This window comes from Salvelinus sp. IW2-2015, linkage group LG20, assembly GCF_002910315.2.
Source record: "Salvelinus sp. IW2-2015 linkage group LG20, ASM291031v2, whole genome shotgun sequence".
Lineage (NCBI taxonomy): Eukaryota > Metazoa > Chordata > Actinopteri > Salmoniformes > Salmonidae > Salvelinus > Salvelinus sp. IW2-2015.
Window position 1 is genome coordinate 67,682,320 of NC_036860.1, and position 18,824 is coordinate 67,701,143.

The 18,824-nt window shown below is 44.2% G+C and overlaps 1 protein-coding gene across 4 annotated transcripts in view; it reads left to right on the top strand.

The window, feature by feature from the left end:
- Positions 1-18,824, top strand: part of ptpn13 (protein tyrosine phosphatase non-receptor type 13) — a 129,803-nt gene that overhangs the window by 99,589 nt on the left and 11,390 nt on the right. The window contains exons 21-34 of one of the 4 annotated variants that reach the window (XM_024013726.2): positions 3,724-3,833; positions 5,654-5,743; positions 6,211-6,318; positions 8,332-8,463; positions 9,452-9,951; positions 10,519-10,656; positions 11,334-11,427; positions 12,326-12,411; positions 14,481-14,634; positions 14,913-15,145; positions 15,319-15,417; positions 15,671-15,883; positions 16,094-16,281; positions 17,995-18,157. In XM_024013726.2, coding sequence (XP_023869494.1) covers positions 3,724-3,833; positions 5,654-5,743; positions 6,211-6,318; positions 8,332-8,463; positions 9,452-9,951; positions 10,519-10,656; positions 11,334-11,427; positions 12,326-12,411; positions 14,481-14,634; positions 14,913-15,145; positions 15,319-15,417; positions 15,671-15,883; positions 16,094-16,281; positions 17,995-18,157 — 2,308 coding nt within the window. The remainder of the gene's footprint in view (positions 1-3,723; positions 3,834-5,653; positions 5,744-6,210; positions 6,319-8,331; positions 8,464-9,451; positions 9,952-10,518; positions 10,657-11,333; positions 11,428-12,325; positions 12,412-14,480; positions 14,635-14,912; positions 15,146-15,318; positions 15,418-15,670; positions 15,884-16,093; positions 16,282-17,994; positions 18,158-18,824) is intronic. The other 3 variants (XM_024013729.2, XM_024013727.2, XM_024013730.2) reach the window with 3 other exon arrangements.

Sequence of the window (18,824 nt, forward strand, 5' to 3'; positions counted from 1 at the left end):
CACCAAAATAACAAAATAACACACCAAATAACACCACCAGAACAAAATAACACACGAAGAACAAAATAACACACCTACTACAACAAAACAATATCTGACAAGGACATGAGGGGAAACAGAGGGTTAAATACACAACAGGATAATGAATGGGATTGGAACCAGGTGTGTAGGAAGACAAGACAAAACCAATGGAAAATGAAAAATGGATCAATGATGGCTAGAAGGTTGATGTCGACCGCCGAACACCACCCGAACAAGGAGAGGGACCGGCTTCGGAAGTCGTGACACATGTTTGAGTCTAATCAAATCATCACATTTTATTAGTCACATGCTTTGTAAACAACAGGTGTAGACTAACAGTGAAATGCTTAGTCAATAACAAAACTTATATTTCTTGTATTTAACTTTTATTTAACTAGGCAAGTCAGTTAAGAACAAATTCTTATTTACAGTGATGGGCCTACCGGGGAACAGTGGGTTAACTGCCTTGTTCAGGGGCAGAACGACAGATTTTTACCTTGTCAGCTCGGGGATTCGATCCAGCAACATTTCGGTTACTGGCCCAACGCCCTAACCACTAGGCTACCTGCCAGGCCAATCCCAGCTCTTTTCATGTGTTCTGCTTCCTTCTCCAGCCTACTCTTCATTGAAAGCAGAATCTGACTTTGTCAGGCAATGTTTTGGTGCTCCATAGAAACAGCCCGAGCTTTTGAATAAAGACGGTTATTATTGCAGCAGACAGCACTGTGTCGTCCTGACTGAGCCGGTGGCGATTTCTAACATTAATCTTGGTGTGGCAAACAAACAAAAAAACAAATGGGGGGGATGAATGCCAGCAAAGTCACAACACTAAACAATACATTAAGTGCACTATAACGGTGACAAACTGTTAGTGCCTACATAAAGCTGTCCCAACTGCAGACTCCCAACGCATTACCACTGCTACAGTGGAGTGGAGCCTTGTCTGGCAGTGAAGCAGTTCATTCAGCCTCTTTTACTGCTTTTAAAAAAAAAAACATAGCTGAAATGGCTGACTTAAACAAATGTGGTTTCTACTGACTATTGAGATGTACAAACTATGGCATAAGAGGACGACAAGAGGGTAAGAGGCCATCCGTAATTTCGATTAAGGCACTAATGCGCGAGCTAGGATGGACGTAGTCGATATAACGATTTGTTCCGCACTTTTGAAATGTACAGCGCCAGAATTCAGAACATGGGCAATAGTGTTCTCCCTGTACACCAAGTCAGAAGCGTAGGATAAATAAAGGGGGCGTATAAGCAGACAATGAAAGCTCTTACAATATTCAATGATTACATTTCTCTAAAACAGGCTTTAGGCTACATGTGCACCACCAAGTCATAATAGTAGGTGAAATTAAGAGGGGAAAAGGGGAGACGACAAGGTCCAATCATGAGGATATCAGTGATCTTCAGGTAGTAGCTCTAGAAAGTGGCCCGAGTTCCCGACTTACAATTTCGAGTTGGATGACCGTTCAAAACGTATTTTCCCAGTCTGAGTTTGTTTTTTCCCCCTGAGTTACCAGTTGTCTTGAACTCACTGAAATCAGATTACCCAGTTCCGAGTTAAGTTGTTTTGAGCTCGGCAGAAATCATGCTGGATTGACAGCATGGCCAATGTTGAATGTTTATCATTTTAAGTTTGGAAAAGAGACACTTAAGCTTCTTAGCGATCAAATCCCGTTAACGGGATAGATTTGACAACATCCGGTGAAATTGCAGAGCGCGAAATTCAAATTACAGAAATATAAATATTTAACTTTCATGAAAATACAAGTGTCATACATCAAAATAAAGCTCAACTTCTTGTTAATCCAGCCGCTGTGTCAGATTTCAAAAGGGCTTTACGGCGAAAGCACACCATGCGATTATCTGAGGACAGCGCCCCGCATACGAAAGCATAAACCATTTTCCAACCAAACGGATGCATAACAAAAGTCAGAAATAGCAATAAAGTAAATCGCTTACCTTTGAAGATCTTCATCTTTTTGCAATCCCAAATGTCTCAGTTACACAATGAATGGTCGTTTTGTTCGATAAATTCCTTCTTTATATCCCCAAAATGTCAATTTATTTGGCGCGTTTGATTCAGAAATACACCGGTTCCAACTCGCCCAACATGACTACAAAGTATCTAATAATTTACCTGTGAACTTGGTACAAACATTTCAAACAACATTTCTAATCCAACCTCAGGTACCCTAAAATGTAAATAATTGATCAAATTTAAGATGGAATAAACTGTTTCCAATACCGAAGAAAAACAACACGGAGCGCGCAGTCGTTCACGCGCACCAAAAGACTAGAGTCCACCTGAGTGACACTTACAAAGAATACAAATTTTTACCCCCCCTGGATGGATTGTGCTCGGGGTTTCGCCTGACAAATCAGGTCTGTTATACTCAGACATTATTTTAACGGTTTTAGAAACTTTAGAGTGTTTTCTATCCAATGCTGCCATGCATATGCATATCCTAGCTTCTGGGCCTGAGTAACAGGCAGTTTACTTTGGGCACCTCAGTCATCCAAACTTCCGAATACTGCCCCCTAGAGAGAATTGGGACCACACCCACTCCACTGAATAGCAGGCTAGTGATTGCTTTGCAGTGCTTGCAGATAGCCACKGATTCCTTCCAAACCACTCATTGTTGAATTTATGATTTCCAACTTATTGTGTAATGTTTATGTTCAATGGCCGATGTGCACTTCTAATGTAACTCTATGGCAGCACCCAAAGGGCTTGAATTTTCTAGCTCTACCCTTAGATTTGGCAGTGACTTAGTGTCCCCATGAGTGACAGAACACTGAGCCAATCACAGCGCAACTAGAGAACATTACCAACCCCTACGCTCCGCATTTTCCGCTGGCTGCCCCACCACCACAGAAAACACTAAGCTGGGCTGAAACATCTGCATTTTGGAGCTGCCTTACTCAAGAAAGCAAAAAAGAGACCGTGTTTGTATGGAGGGCTTTATTAACTTTTTTTTTTTTTTTACGTTGTTTGAAAACTGATATGTGACACGTATTAATGCCAAAATAACTTTGCAAAACAGGCAAAAAATGTGGGACTCAAAACAGGTGGGCCTCTGCCCTGAATGACGGGTCGCCACTGGACTGAGCTGACCTTAGAGCAGGGCAGGGGTTGCCTACCTTCAGCATCACAGCAGACACTTTACAATGTAATGTCTCTTCATTCCTTTGTCTGTGGATCAGTGGGTGTTCCAGTCATGCGTTTAATTAGCCCTCTAGGGGAGGAGAGGCGAGGGCCTTTCTGGTTCAGTGCTGAGTTGACAGTACTTTCTGTCTTCCCTCGTATCTTCCTCCCACCGGATTTTGTTTTGAGGCTTTTTGGAATGGAAAGACATTCTGCTCTGTTCTTAAAAATGTGTTTGGTTCTGACCCATAGACTAGAACAGGGCTTCATATTAACATCATGTTAATTAGTGAAGGGGTTTGTTGTATTCAGCCACTGTCTCTCTGTTGTTTTTGCTTCCAGACAGATTGTTAACTACCATCTGAATATGGAGTTAGTTCTATCCTAAGACTTTCTCTTTTAATACAGCAGTATAGTTTGGGCTGTCCCAGACCAGTTTACCCCCCCCCCCCCCTGGATTGAATAGTAACAGAAAGATCATGCCCTGTAGAGGCCCTGTAGAAGGGTGTTAATGCTCTTTCTCTTTCCTTCCTCTCTCTCCTCAACAGAAGGTTTGGCTCCTCAGCATCGCACGGCAGCACCGCCTGGAGTCTTAAGAGCTTCCAGAAAGAGTCTGACTCCTCCTCCGTGGAAGAGACGGGACATGCTGATGTCGTAGGTCAGGGTCTTTTTCTGGTTGCTATGAGACATGCTGTGCTTGTCTTTCTGTTTTTGGTTGTTTGCTTTGACATTGGCCTTGGCAGTGCCAACACTGTCTGTCTGTGAACATTGTCCAACGCCATGTGTTATGTCTAGTAACCATGTGAGGATGTTTCTTGTATTCAGGTAGGCATACATACCATACTTGTTTGTTCCCTTTCCAGGTGTGAGCTCTGACTGGCGTCGGCGCCTGTCTCTCTGACTGGCGTCGGCGCCTGTCTCTCTGACTGGCGCCGGCAGGAGGTTCTCCTTGGGCTCTGTCTCATTCTCAACAAGCTATTGTTTTCATCCTAAATGGCATCCTATTCCCTATAGTCCACTACTACCCTATTCCCTATAGTCCACTACTACCCTATTCCCTATATAGTGCACTAAATTGGACCAGGGCTCCCCAGTTGAATAGCCTCATGCTTGGCACCAGAATGTATCGTGATCTTTTACCCTAGCTTAGCCTGTGTTAACTCCCATTAGCCACTGGCCAACACACACACACACACACACACACACACACACACACACACACACACACACACACACACACACACACACTGCTTCTGTTGCGCTGGATGACAGTGATATATAGATGTGCTAAAGCGATCAGCCTGTTTAAACCTCTTCACTACGTCATACATACAGGCTGCTCCCAGTTAGAGAGCAGAGCAATGTGTTACATCAGTCTCTGTGATTAGACCAGAGAGAATGCGTACAGACACACACCCACAACAGATAATGCTGTCCGTTCACACTTAGTTAATGTATTTAATCATGTAGGTCATTTATCTTGCGGAGTGATGTGCTCACCATAGCGTGTTATTAGGTTACCCAGGTTCCTGCAACACGCTTCTTATTATTTAACGTGTTATGGTCAGCGGGACAGGAAATCCTCAGTCAACTTAATACAACCTTGATGTTTTGATTCATAGTGGTACTGTTTAAATGTACATCGCGCTCTAGCGACTCCTTGTGGCGTGTCGGGGCGCCTGCAGGTTGACTTCGGTCATCAGTTGAACGGTGTTTCCTCAGACACATTGGTGCGGCTGGCTTCCGGGTTAAGCGGGTGGGTGTTAAGAAGCGCGGCTTGGTGGGTCATGTTTCAGAGGACGCATGACTTGACTTTCGCCTCTCCCGAGCCCGTTGGGGAGTTGCAGCGATGAGACAAGATCGTTATCATGAGAATTGGGGAGAAAAGGATGGTATTATTATAATAATAAAAACATCAGATTTGTGATGATGACATGCAAGAGATCTGTCATTCATTCATTGCTATGATCTTTGAGCTTCTGAAGAAGATATCCCTCTTCCTTACTTTCTGTGCCCCCTGAATGTACTGGTAAAGTTACCAGGTCGTTAGTTAGCTAGCTAGCAATGAAGTAACATGACTGAACAAATGGTTAACTATGTCAATTTGTATGTCAGTTTTAGAACATGCGGTCCCGGCGATCTGCTACAGGAAGCAGAAGATGTTGTACCCATAATATGGGTCAGATCTTTTGACCTGATTATTATCTGGGATTTTTCTTTTCGTAGTCACACAGTGCTCTCAAAATAAAACTCCTGGTCACACAGCAAAATATTTAGTCGCATACGTGACCAAATTGGTTGCACTTTAGAGCCCCGAGAGCCATTTTAGTCATTTAGCAGACATACTTATCCAGAGCGACTTACAGTAGAGAGTGCATTCATTTTCATACCACATACATGATCTAGTTTTCGGTAGCTTTATATACACACTTCTGTAAAGCTAACTAAATGCTTCTCCTTGGATGGCGTTTTACCAAGATTCCCTGAAGACCAAGCTGAATGCCTTGCCTTCTCCAGAGAGAGAGATTACCACAGTCAATCTGAAGAAAGATGTGAAGTCTGGGCTGGGTGAGTTCCCTTCTTACTCTGTGGTGTAGCTTGGATTGTCGGGACGGGTTTGACAGATTGGGAAGCAATAGATCCATGGAACCTGGAATAGAACCGGCTGAGTTGATACAGAGACACTGATAAATGGCTGAGGTTAGTCCCACGGCTTTCAGAAGGGTTTTCAGGCCTAGAGCAGGTAGACTGCATAGACGTGCACTGAGACTCTCAGACAAAAACAGCCTCATTTAGTGCTGCCAACTACCACGTCACAACATTTAGCTGTGATGGATGGACCTCAAACATAGTATTCAGACCCCTTGACTTTTTCACATTTTGTTATGTTACAGGGGCAGAACTCTGGTCTGTTGCTCTGTTCATACTAACCTGCTGTCTCTCTGTCTACTACAGGGTTTCAGATAGTAGGGGGGGGCAGAACTCTGGTCTGTTGCTCTGTTCATACTAACCTGCTGTCTCTCTGTCTACTACAGGGTTTCAGATAGTAGGGGGGCAGAACTCTGGTCATGTTGATCTTGGCACCTTCATCAGCTCCATAACTCCTGGGGGTCCTGCTGATGTCAACGGCTGTCTCAAGCCAGGTCAGTGAGAAAACTATGTATTATAATAATAATGTGTGTGATGATAATAATAATAATGTAGTGTGTAATAATAATGTAGTGTGTAATAATGTAGTGAATAATAATAATGTAGTGTGTAATAATGTAGTGTGTAATTAATTTAGTGGTGTATAAAATGTAGTGAATAATAATAATGCTGTGTAAATGCAGTGAAAATGTAGTGAATAATAATAATGCAGTGTGTAATGCAGTGTGTAATGCAGTGTGTAATGCAGTGTGTAATGCAGTGGTAATGCAGTGTGTAATAATGCAGTGAATAATAATAATGCAGTGTGTAATGCAGTGTGTAATGCAGTGTGTAATGCAGTTAATAATGTAGTGAATAATAATAATGCAGTGTGTTAATGCAGTGTGTAATGCAGTGTGTAATGCAGTGTAATAATGTAGTGAATAATAATAATGCAGTGTGTAATGCAGTGTAATAATGTAGTGAATAATAATAATGCAGTGTGTAATGCAGTGTGTAATGCAGTGTAATAATGTAGTGAATAATAATAATGCAGTGTGTAATAATGTAGTGAATAATAATAATGCAGTGTTTAATGCAGTGTGATAATGTAGTGAATAATAATAATGCAGTGTGTAATGCAGTGTGTAATGCAGTGTAATAATGTAGTGAATAATAATAATGCAGTGTGTAATAATGTAGTGAATAATAATAATGCAGTGTGTATATGTCAGTGTAAATAATGTAGTGAATAATAATAATGCAGTGTGTAATGTAGTGAATAATAATGTAGTGTGTAATAATACTACTACTACTAATAATAATGTAATGTGTATTATAATAATAATTTATGTATTGAATAATAATGTATTGTATAATATAGCGTAATTTACAAAATGCACTTAATGTCTAAAATGTATTGCACCATGTCTTTGAAACCAACCCAAAGGGTCTGCTCGTACTTGTGTAATATACACTACATGACCAAAAGTATGTAGACACCTACTCGTCCAACATCTCATTCCAAAATAATGGGCATTAATATGGAGTCGGTCCCCCCTTTGCTGCTATAACAGCCTCCACTCTTCCTGGAAGGCTTTCCACWAGATGTTGGAACATTGCTGCGGGGACTTGCTTCCATTCAGACACGAGCATTAGTGAGGTCGGGCACTGATGTTGGGCGATAAGGCCTGGCTCACCGTAGGCGTTCCAATTCATCCCAAAGTTGTACGATGGGGTTGCGGTCAGGGCTCTGTGCAGGCCAGTCAACTTATAGTTGACCGGGGCAGCTCCAGCAGAGCAGAAATTTGACGAACTGACTGTTAWTATTCTACATTTTAGAATAATAGTGAAGACATCAAAACTATGAAATAACACATGGAATCATGTAGTAASAACAACAACAAAAAATTGTTAAACAAATCTAAATATATGTAATATTTGAGATTCAGATGGATTTAGCCCTATTTGGTAAAAGACCATCTTCTGTATACCACCCCTACCTTGTCACAACACAACTTATTGGCTCAAACGCATTAAGGAAAGAAATTCCACAAATTAACTTTGCAGAAGGCACACCTGTTAATTGAAAAGCATTCCAGGTGACTACCTCATAAAGCTGGTTGAGAGAGTGCCAAGAGTGTGCAAAGCTGTCAACAAGGCAAAGGGTGGCTATTTGAAGAATCTCAAATGTAAAATATATTTTGATTTGTTTCACACTTCTTTTTTTTTTTTTATTACTACATGATTCCATATGAGTTATTTCAAAGTTTTGATGTCTTCACTATTATTCTACAATGTAGAAAATAGTAAAATTAAGAAAAACCCTGGAATGAGTAGGTGTTCTAAAACTTTTCACTGATACTGTATAGTGTAAATGGTTCAGAAAAGTGTATTTTGCATCCATCAGGAAGCCTTACTTTGTAACGTTCAGAGAGCCATATCTGAATTGTGTGGAATAGATGACTCCAGATTGCTCCAGTATGTGCAGTGTGAGTGACAGTACCAGTGTGTGTTGTGTTCTGCAGGGGACCGTCTAATCTCTGTGAATGAGGTGAACCTAGAGGGCCTTCTCCACACCGCTGCCACCGAGGTCCTGCAGAGCGCCCCCGATGATGTCACGCTGGTGGTGTCTCAACCCAGAGAGAGGCTTTATGAAGGTAGTTAATAAAGTTTATGGGCAGTTATTAGCAGCTATGTCGTGCATTATAATGCATTATGTATCGCTCACAGCCCAGAGAAATGCTCTTTGTATGTAGTTATTATAGATGTTTGAGTAGTTATAAGCACCTCCTTGTTGTGCATTATATTCCATTATTAGTGCTGAGAGATTAGTGCTTTAAGGCGATTTCGGTTCAAACAGTTTTAGATGTATTTATTTTTAACATTTAAATGCATAATGAAATAATGACTCTTCCTCTCTGATCCGTCTCTGTCTGAGCCGGGAAAAACAGGCGCAATGGATTATGGTCCTTATAGTTAATTACCACGTTTCTGCGTCTGAACTAGGTTGAATATTTGCTTAATGAATTCTCTCGTGAATGATTTAAAATTCTCTCACAAAAAGAAACATTCAACGTAACTAAATGGAGTTCATGGAATGGAGCCGACGTCAGGTCAACTAGTTGTTTAATAACCGAGGTTAATCATTCCGCACGATTCATTATGTAAGACTCACAGCCCAGAGAGAGACTCTATGGATGATCCATTATGTAAGACTCGCAGCCCAGAGAGAGATTCTATGAAGGTAGCTATGTACTTATTATAGATGTTTATGAGCAGTTAAAAGTGCCTTTGTCCTGAATTATTTTTACATTATGTAAAGCTCATAAGCTGTTATAAATGCACTTATAATGCATTACAAAGAGGATATTCATAGGAAGTGAGGTAGGTCTGACTGGCTGTGGTTAGCGCTAGGTCTGAATGGCTGGGGTTAGCGCTAGGTCTGACTGGCTGGGGTTAGCGCTAGGTCTGACTGGCTGGGGTTAGCGCTAGGTCTGACTGGCTGGGGTTAGGCTAGAGCAATCTTATAACTAGTATCCTTTATGAATGTAGTTATAGATGTTTGAGACACTATAAGCGCCTATGTCACGCTTTATAATCAGTAGCAGTGCAATCATAACCAGTATTCCTGTCTGTCTCCTCTAGAGCCTCCGTCAGGGTTTGTTTATAAACCCCAGGCTCCTCTGGCGGTCTCCGGACAGCGACAACAGGACCTGGACTTTGAGTCTTCAATTGAGGAACAGGACGCAGGAACAGGCTCGCCCAGCCCTCCTCTCCCCACCACCACCACCACCACCCCGTCTGTCTCCACTGTCCCACGCCAGAGCAGCCTCCGCTCACAGGACTCCAGCACCGCGAGCACCAATGCACCCCTCCAGACCCCCGTCAACGGCACCCACCCCCATCGCACCCTGCACACTGAAGCTGCCTCAGTACCCGTATCCATACTCCATCACCAGGATCCAACCAACAACATCGCCTTGACCTTCGACCCACTCAAAGCGTCTCCACCGGCGTTGCCACCCAAAACCAGGAAAGCTAAGATCCCTGAGGTCCCTAAAGACCCAGACTATTCAGATAGAGGGGACTCTGAAATGGATGAGGAGACGTACTCTAGTAGTCAAGAGAAACCTAAGTTTAAAAAGGTAGGTAGCGGCCGGTGTTTTTTCTGACAAAACTTTAACAAGAGTTCAACAGGTGCCAGCTCTGTTTCAGTTACCTGTAATGGAGAGTTTTTCTCTGGTGGTGTTTTGGTGCTTTCGACATGTCTGGAAGTCAGTAGGCTACAAGATCAAATTCAAGAGCAACATGTACAGCGAATAATGTTGAACATCTTGTGTATCACCTGAAAACTACCTGAGAAACAGTCCCTAGTATTTAGTCATATGTTTGTAGGTATCCTCAAGGTAGACTATACAATGCCACTACAAAGATGCATGCAGTTAACAAACAACCTCTCAAATGCTTGACGTTTTTTACAAACTAATTGCATGTTTTGTTTAATCATGTCTGGCTACATGTCATTGCATTTAGAATTTTAACAAATGCAATACAGCGTATTTATAGTATGGCTGCATCTTGATCCTTTCCTATGTTATACTTCCTATACCAATTCCTCCCCCTCTAAAACTACTTCCTGTTATTCTCTCTGCATGTCTGTTGCCTGGCAACGACCCCAACGTTCCATTTACTGCCATGTTCTCTGTTTGCAGGAGTTAACTCCTCCTCTCCCCAACGGCAGCATGGGAGGGTTAAGTGGCAATGTCCCAGGGGTCAGTAGTCTCTCTCCTGGAGATCTGTTTGACGTTGAGCTATCTAAAAAGGACAGCAGCTTGGGCATAAGTGTCACGGTACTGTTACTGATGGGTCACGCTTCTGTTACTGATGGGTCACGGTTCTGTTACTGAGTGTACTGTTTCTGGTACTGTTCTGAAAGGTTCTCTCGTTTTAGTTTTTGGTCTTGTTTTCTTTCCTCATGACTGGTGTATGTGTTTTCCTGTCGCTCTGTTGCCAAGCGTCGCTCTGCTGCTTGACTTTCATTGTGGGATTTTGTAGATTGCTTTGCATCTCTGCATGCACATTTTCTCAAACAGACATGTTGAATGGATGAGGATTCACACATGGTGACACAGCCACTGTAGGTACAGATTACAGAAGGATCATTTGACCCTGTGATGACCCACCAGTTTAATCGTATTTTTACTAATATCTGCTTAGTTTGACCACTTTGATTTGCTGAAGTGACCAGCAGTGTAATTTTCCCTGTGAAGGAGTGGTATTATTATTGTTAAAGGGTCTTTCAACTTGAGTCATGTGGTCTATCATGGTGATATGTCATGTTAACAACATGACTTGGATAAATCTGATCTGTATAATACAACCCCACTAATAACCCTATAGACCGGTAGTCTGTGGAAGACATGAATACAGCATTATATTCCAACTCTGTCTGGTTGACTGTAGTGAATACAGCATTATACTCCAACTCTGTCTGGTTGACTGTAGTGACACGACCTGTTCTCCTCAGGGTGGAGTGAATACCAGTGTGAAGCATGGAGGGGTTTATGTGAAGGCCATCATCCCTAAAGGAGCTGCAGAACTGGACGGAAGGATCCAGAAGGGTAAGCTATAGCACCTAGGTCCTGTTCAGTAAGGCACACCGTAGTAAAAAGTTTTAAAATAAGGGTTTCTTATTGGACATGTCCAGGTAGTCCCTCCGTGTTTCAGTCTGTGTTCCATTTGGTGCCTGATCAACACATCAGTAGGGAGAAAACATTTAGAAAGGGGGAGTATTACCTGAACTTGTCCAATAAGAAAACAGATTTAAGTTTTCCATAGCAAAACCTTGTGCCATGGTGTACCCTACTGAACATTACCCTGATGGACTGCAGCCAGCATGGAGGATTCCCACCAAACCTGCCGTGGTATCATGTTGTCAGCACATTAATGCTTGACTGGTGTTTGCTGAGTCAGACTGTTTATATACACTGAGTCTACAAAACATGAACAACTCTTTCCATGACAGACTGACCAGGTGAATCCAGGTGAATCCAGGTGAGAGCTCTGATCTCTTATTGATGCCACTTGTTAAATCCACTTCAATCTGTGTAGATGAAGGGGAGGAGACAGGTTAAAGAAGGATTTTTAAGCCTTGAGACACAGATTGTGTATGTGTGCCATTCAGAGGGTGAGTGGGCAAGAAAAAATATTTAAGTGCCTTTGAACGGGGTATGGTAGTAGGTACCAGGCGCACCGGTTTGTGTCAAGAACTGCGGCGCTGCTGGGCTTTTCCACAATCAAGTTTCCCGTGTGTATCAAGAATGCTCCACCACCAAAAGGACATGCAGCATTGGAGTCAACATGGGCCACCATCCCTGCGGATGCTTTCGACACCTTGTGGAGTCCATACCCCGACGAATTGAGGCTGTTCTGAGGACAAAAGGGGATGCAGCTCAATATTAGGAAGGTGTTCCTAATGTTTTGTACATTCAGTGTAAAACCCGTCTCTATTGTTACTAGGTGACAGGGTGGTGGCTGTCAATGGGAAGAGTCTGGAAGGAGCCACTCACAAGCAGGCTGTGGAGACCCTCAGAGATACTGGAAAGGTCAGTACAGTCACTGTTAAAGCGATAGTTCACTTTCATCAAGTTTTACCTTATTTCCACTTACCTATGGTGGTGATTGATATCCGTACTTCGTTATGATTCAACCAGACTGTTTTTAAAGTCCATTAGCTTGTTTAGCAAGTTCCAGCATCTACAGTGGAAGTCTGAAGTTTACATACACTTAGGTTGGAGTCATTAAAACTCGTTTTCAACCACTCCACAAGTTTCTTGTTAACAAACTATAGTTTTGGCAATCGGTTAGGACATCTACTTTGTGCATGACAAAAGTCATTTTTACAACAATTGTTTATAGACCGATTTATTTCACTTATAATTAATTCACTGTATCACAATTCCAGTGGGTCAGAAGTTTACATACACTAAGTTGACTGTGCCTTTAAACAGCTTGGAAAATTCCAGAAAATGTCATGGCTTTAGAAGCTTCTGATAGGCTAATTGACATAATTTAAGTCAATTGGAGGTGTACCTGTGGATGTATTTCAAGGCCTACCTTCAAACTCAGTGCCTCTATGCTTGACATCATGGGAAAATCTAAAGAAATCAGCCAAGACCTCAGAAAGAAAATTGTAGACCGTCACAAGTCTGGTTCATCCTTGGGAGCAATTTCCAAATGCCTGAAGGTACCACATTCATCTTTACAAACAATAGTACGCAAGTATAAACACCATGGGACCACGTAGCCATCATGCCGCTCAGGAAGGAGACGCGTTCTGTCTCCTAGAGATGAACGTACTTTGGTGTGAAAAGTGCAAATCAATCCCAGAACAACAGCAAAGGACCTTGTGAAGATGCTTTGGGAAACGGGTACAAAAGTATCTATATCCGCAGTAAGACGAGTCCTATATCGACATAACCTGAAGGGCTGCTCAGCAAGCGAGAAGCCACTGTTCCAAAACCGCCATAAAAAAGCCAGACTACCTTTTGCAAATGCACATGGGGACAAAGATCATACTTTTTGGAGAAATGTCCTCTGGTCTGATGAAACAAAAATAGMACTGTTTGGAGGAAAAAGGGGGATGCTTTCAAGCCGAAGAACACCATCCCAACCGTGAAGCACGGGTGTGGCAGCATCATGTTGTGTGGGTGCTTTGCTGCAGGAGGGACAGGTGCACTTCACAAAATAGATGGCATCATGAGGGAGGAGAATTATGTGGATATATTGAAGCAACATCTCAAGACATCAGTCAGGAAGATAAAGCTTGGTCGCAAATGGGTCTTCCAAATGAACAATGACCCCAAGCATACTTCCAAAGTTGTGGCAAAATGGCTTAAGGACAACAAAGTCAAGGTATTGGAGTGGCCATCACAAAGCCCTGACCGCAATCCTATAGAAAATTTGTGGGCAGAACTGAAAAAGCGTGTGCGATCAAGGGGGCCTACAAACCTGACTCAGTTACACCAGCTCTGTCAGGAGGAATGGGCCAAAATTCACCCAACTTATTRTGGGAAGCTTGTGGAAGGCTACCCAAAATGTTTTCCCCAAGTTAAACAATTTAAAGGCAATGCTACCAAATGCGAATTGAGGGTATGTCAACTTCTGACCCACTGGATATGTGATGAAATAAATAAAAGCTGAAATAAATCATTCTCTCTACTATTATTCTGACATTTCACATTCTTAAAATAAAGTGGTGATCCTAAAACAGGAAATTTTTACTAGGATTAAATGTCAGGAATTGTGAAAAACTGAGTTAAAATGTATTTGGCTAAGGTGTATGTAAACTTCCGACTTCAACTGTATGTGACTCTTTTCAGGAAACTAGGCGTATGTTGTATCTACTATATAGGCTTATGGTGTCTTCTCTCCTACTTGAGACTCTTTGTGCTTTCTGACCAGTGGTGTTACACTCCGCTCCTCCCCCGCTCCTCCCCTTCTTCTCCGCTCCTCCCCTTCTTCTCCGCTCCTCCCCTTCTCCGCTCCTCCCCTTCTTCTCCGCTCCTCCCTTCTTCTCCGCTCTCCCTTCTTCTCCGCTCCTCCCCTTCTCTGCTCCTCCCCTTCTCTGCTCCTCCCCTTCTGCGCCGCTCCTCCCTTCTCCTCCCCTCTTCAGATGGTCCACTTGCTGTTAGAGAAGGGTCAGCTCCCTGCGAACCGTATCCACGCCCCTCTGACGCCTCAGTGTACCCCTCCCAGTGACCAACAACAACCGGCGCCAGAGGCTGCTCCGCCTAAAGCCCAGCCAGAGTACAGCTTCATCACTGATAGTGAGTGTACAGTACACACTCATTACTTTCTTAAACGTCACCAGCAGTTGCTAGTCTTTGATGTGTAATGTTTGATTATGACGTGGTGCCCTACTGCCGTTGTGCCCTTGAGCAAGGCACTTAAACCATAATTTGCTCCAGGGGTCAGCTGTTACTCTGCAGCTGACCCTGTGCTCCTACCAGTATCTCAGGTGTGTGTGGTGTCAGAGAGTTAGCAGTCAAATACACATTTTACGTTTTGTTGAACAATAAAGTTTTCTTGTCTTCCTGTCCCCAAGACAATGTATTTGAGGTGCCCTTGCTGAAGAATTCGTCAGGCCTAGGGTTCAGCTTCAGTAGAGAGGAGACCCTCCCTGACCAGAACACTGGTAACGGCCCTGGTAACGGCCCCAGCATGGTCCGGGTCAAGAAGCTTTTCCCTGGGCAACCTGCCGCTGAGAGTGGACGAATCAACGTGGGTGACGTCATCCTCCGTGTCAACCAGACGCCCCTCAAAGGACTCTCGCAGCACGTATGTCACCCTTTCAATATTGATCAATCAGTCAAGCAATAGGTTACATTAGGGGATGGGGTTTCAAATGGCTTTTTCAGTTGAATAACTGACTCCCTTGTGTGCCATTACTACATGACTTTTAACCATTTTCATGTCAAATATTCTGTTGTGTTTCTCTGCCCTGCCACTAGGAGGTGATCTCAGCGCTGCGAGGGACCGGTCAGGAGGTCACTCTGCTGCTCTGTAGACCTGACCAGGGTGTCTTACCTGAGATGGACGCCTCTGCTCTGGTGAGGAACTCTACCAGCCCAGCAGCACCTCTCACGTGGTCCACAAACTGGGCAAAATGTCTGCGCTGCTTTTCTCTTATAGTGATCGCATAGGACCATTTATCACTATAACCACATTCACTATAAGTGGAGTGCAGTGTATTTTTGATATTTAGTGAGCTATACACTAATATACTTAGTGATCACGTTTTGTTCACGGATGATGGATGATGAGGAGCTAATATACTTAGTGTATCTCATTCTCCCTCCCCAGACTCCCATGGCCTCTCCTCGTAAGGAACCAGTAGTCCAGACCCAGCAGCCTGAATCCAGCCTGGCCAGGCCCAGAACAGCTTCTCCTGTGGGGTCTGAGGGGAAGAGGAGCCTGGGTCTGGGGCCTGGGCAAATGGAGGAAGCTCTGGACAGGCTGCTCATGAAGTCCCCCAGCCGTCGGGACAGCTACAGCGACAGCACGGATGATGAGGAGGTAACGATTTCATTGATAATTAGTAACAATTGATAACAAGAACCACAATAGGAATGGGTCTGTAAACTATTGAGTTTTTAATCGTCAAATGATTTTTAATGTGTGTATTGTTTCACTCGGCTGAGGCAACTGCACATTTTGTCAAATTCATGAATGACTAAACAATGGATTTATTTATTTATCCATTCATTCATTACTTAATTCATTCAGGTGGAGGAGGCCTTCAGCCCATCTCAGGAGCAGGGCCGACAAGCCTGGGATCGTAGTATCTACCAGACCCCCAGCAGTAACCTCACTCTGGGGAGACTCCGCCAGTATGAGACCCCCTGTGAGCTGGATGACACCATCCGTTCTGCCTACTACTCTTCCAACCTGTCACTGCCCAACCTCAGCAGAGGGTAAAGATTATATCCTACTGCTGATATTACTCATGTTAGCCTGATCCCGGAGAGGGGGGGTGGCCTGATCCTAGAGGGGGGTGGCCTGATCCTTGAGAGGGGGGTGGCCTGATCCTTGAGAGGGGGGGTGGCCTGATCCTTGAGAGGGGGGGTGGCCTGATCCTTGAGAGGGGGGGGGCCTGATCCTGGAGGGGGGGTGGCCTGATCCCGGAGAGGGGGGTGGCCTGATCCCGGAGAGGGGGGTGGCCTGATCCCGGAGAGGGGGGTGGCCTGATCCCGGAGAGGGGGGGTGGCCTGATCCCGGAGAGGGGGGTGGCCTGATCCGGAGAGGGGGGGTGGCCTGATCCCTGAGAGGGGGGTGGCCTGATCCCGGAGGCAGGGGGGGGTGCCTGATCCCGGAGTGCAGGGGGGGTGGCCTGATCCCGGAGTGCAGGGGGGGTGGCTGATCCCGGAGTGCAAGGGGGGGTGGCCTGATCCCGGAGTGCAGGGGGGGTGGCCTGATCCCGGAGTGCAGGGGGGGGTGGCCTGATCCCGGAGTGCAGGGGGGGTGGCCTGATCCCGTGAGTGCAAGGGGGGTGGCCTGATCCCGGAGTGCAGGGGGGGGTGGCCTGATCCCGGATCTAACAAAGAAGGATTCATGAGTTAGCCAGCTAACCTGCCTAAATATTCTGAAAAATACTTGATACTTTTTAGAAAGATGAGCTTGAAATGGGGATAATAATAATAATAAATAATCATTATTTCCTACCAGGGCAGCAGCTGCTCTTCCTGGGGTCCAGCAAAATTAAGGCAGTTTATACAATTTTAAAACATTACAATACATTTCACAGCACATTGTGTGCCCTACTCCACCACTACTACATATCTACAGTGCTAAATCCATGTGTTGTGTGTGTGTATAGTGAGTATTTTATCGTGTGTGCATTCAACATGTCAATACATCTCATAAATACAAGTAGTGATGAAGTCAATCTCTTCTCCACTTTGAGCTTGGAGACATTGACATGCATATTATTAATATTAGCTCTCTGTGTACATCCAAGGGCTGAGCTGCCCTGTTCTGAGCCAAATGCAATTTTCTTAAGTCCCTTTGTGGCACCTGACTGAACAGTAGTCCAGGTGAGACAAAACACCTGAAAGCACATTGTCTCCCGAGTGGCACAGCGTGCCTAAAGGCACTGCATCTCAGTGCAAGAGGTCGTCACTACAGTCCCTGGTTCGAATCCAGGCTGTATCACATCCGGCTGTGATTGGGAGTCCCATAGGGCGGTGCACAWTTGGCCCAGTGTCGGCCGGGGTAGGCCGTCATTTGTAAATAAGAATTTGTTCTTAACTGACTTGCCTCATTAAATTTTTAAAAAATAGGGTCTGTAGGACCTGCCTTGTTGATAGTGCTGTTAAGAAGGTAGAGCAGCACTTTATTATGGACCGACTAGAGTAACTAATGAGAGGTGATATAGTTTCCAGGTCATTAGTACCGTAACCAATGAGAGGTGACTCATTGCAGTCAGGTGAAATGTAATAATATTGTATGATCTGTTCTACACGAGATATTTCTATGTTAACGTTATAGACTAAGAATGTCACCTCAGTTTAACACTGTGCTTCTGCTTGCTCTGTGGGGTCTAAACCAGGTTACAGTAAAGAACCTTGCGACAACTGTTGGTTTAAATATCACTTATTCGATTGATTCCTTCTGTTCTATTTCCGCAGGTGTCCCTCCTCTTCCCCTCAGGTCCCTGACCTGACCACCACCCCTCAACCTATGGTATTATCTCCAGAAGCCCCCAGTCCCGACCCCCTGCCTCTCCCTCGACCACCACACTTCAACCACACCCTGACGGACAACAGACAAGACATGGACGAGTTTGTGCCGGTAAGAGCAGGAGAACACTAGGACCTGTCTGAAAGCATAAGTACTTTGACCGTCCTGGTTTCCTCCATTCCTTTCTCTTAMAGCACATCGGAGGTGTAGAAGGTCCAAGGGAACCTCTCATGGGCAGAGGAAGCAAGGATGTAATGTGTATTATCCATGTAATTATGTAACTAACCTCAGCAAAAAAAAGAAACGTCYCTTTTTCAGGACCCTGTCTTTCAAAGATTATTTGTAAAAATCCAAATAACTTCACAGATTTTCATTGTAAAGGGTTTAAACAATGTTCCCAATGCTTGTTCAATGAACCCATAAACAATTAATGAACATGCACCTGTGGGACTGTCGATAAGACTCTAACAGCTTACAGATGGTAGGCAATTAAGGTCACAGTTATGAAAACTTAGGACACTGAAGAGGCCTTTCTATTGACTTTGAAAAACACCAAAAGAAAGATGCCCAGGGTCCCTGCTCATCTGCGTGAACGTGCCTTAGGCATGCTGCAAGGAGGCAGTGTTCTGCCATGGCCAGCGAAGAGCCCTGATCTCAATCCCATTGAGCACGTCTGGGACCTGTTGGATCGGAGGGTGAGGGCTAGGGCCATTCCCTCCAGAAATGTCTGGGAACTTGCAGGTGCCTTGGTGGAAGAGTGGGGTAACATCTCACAGCA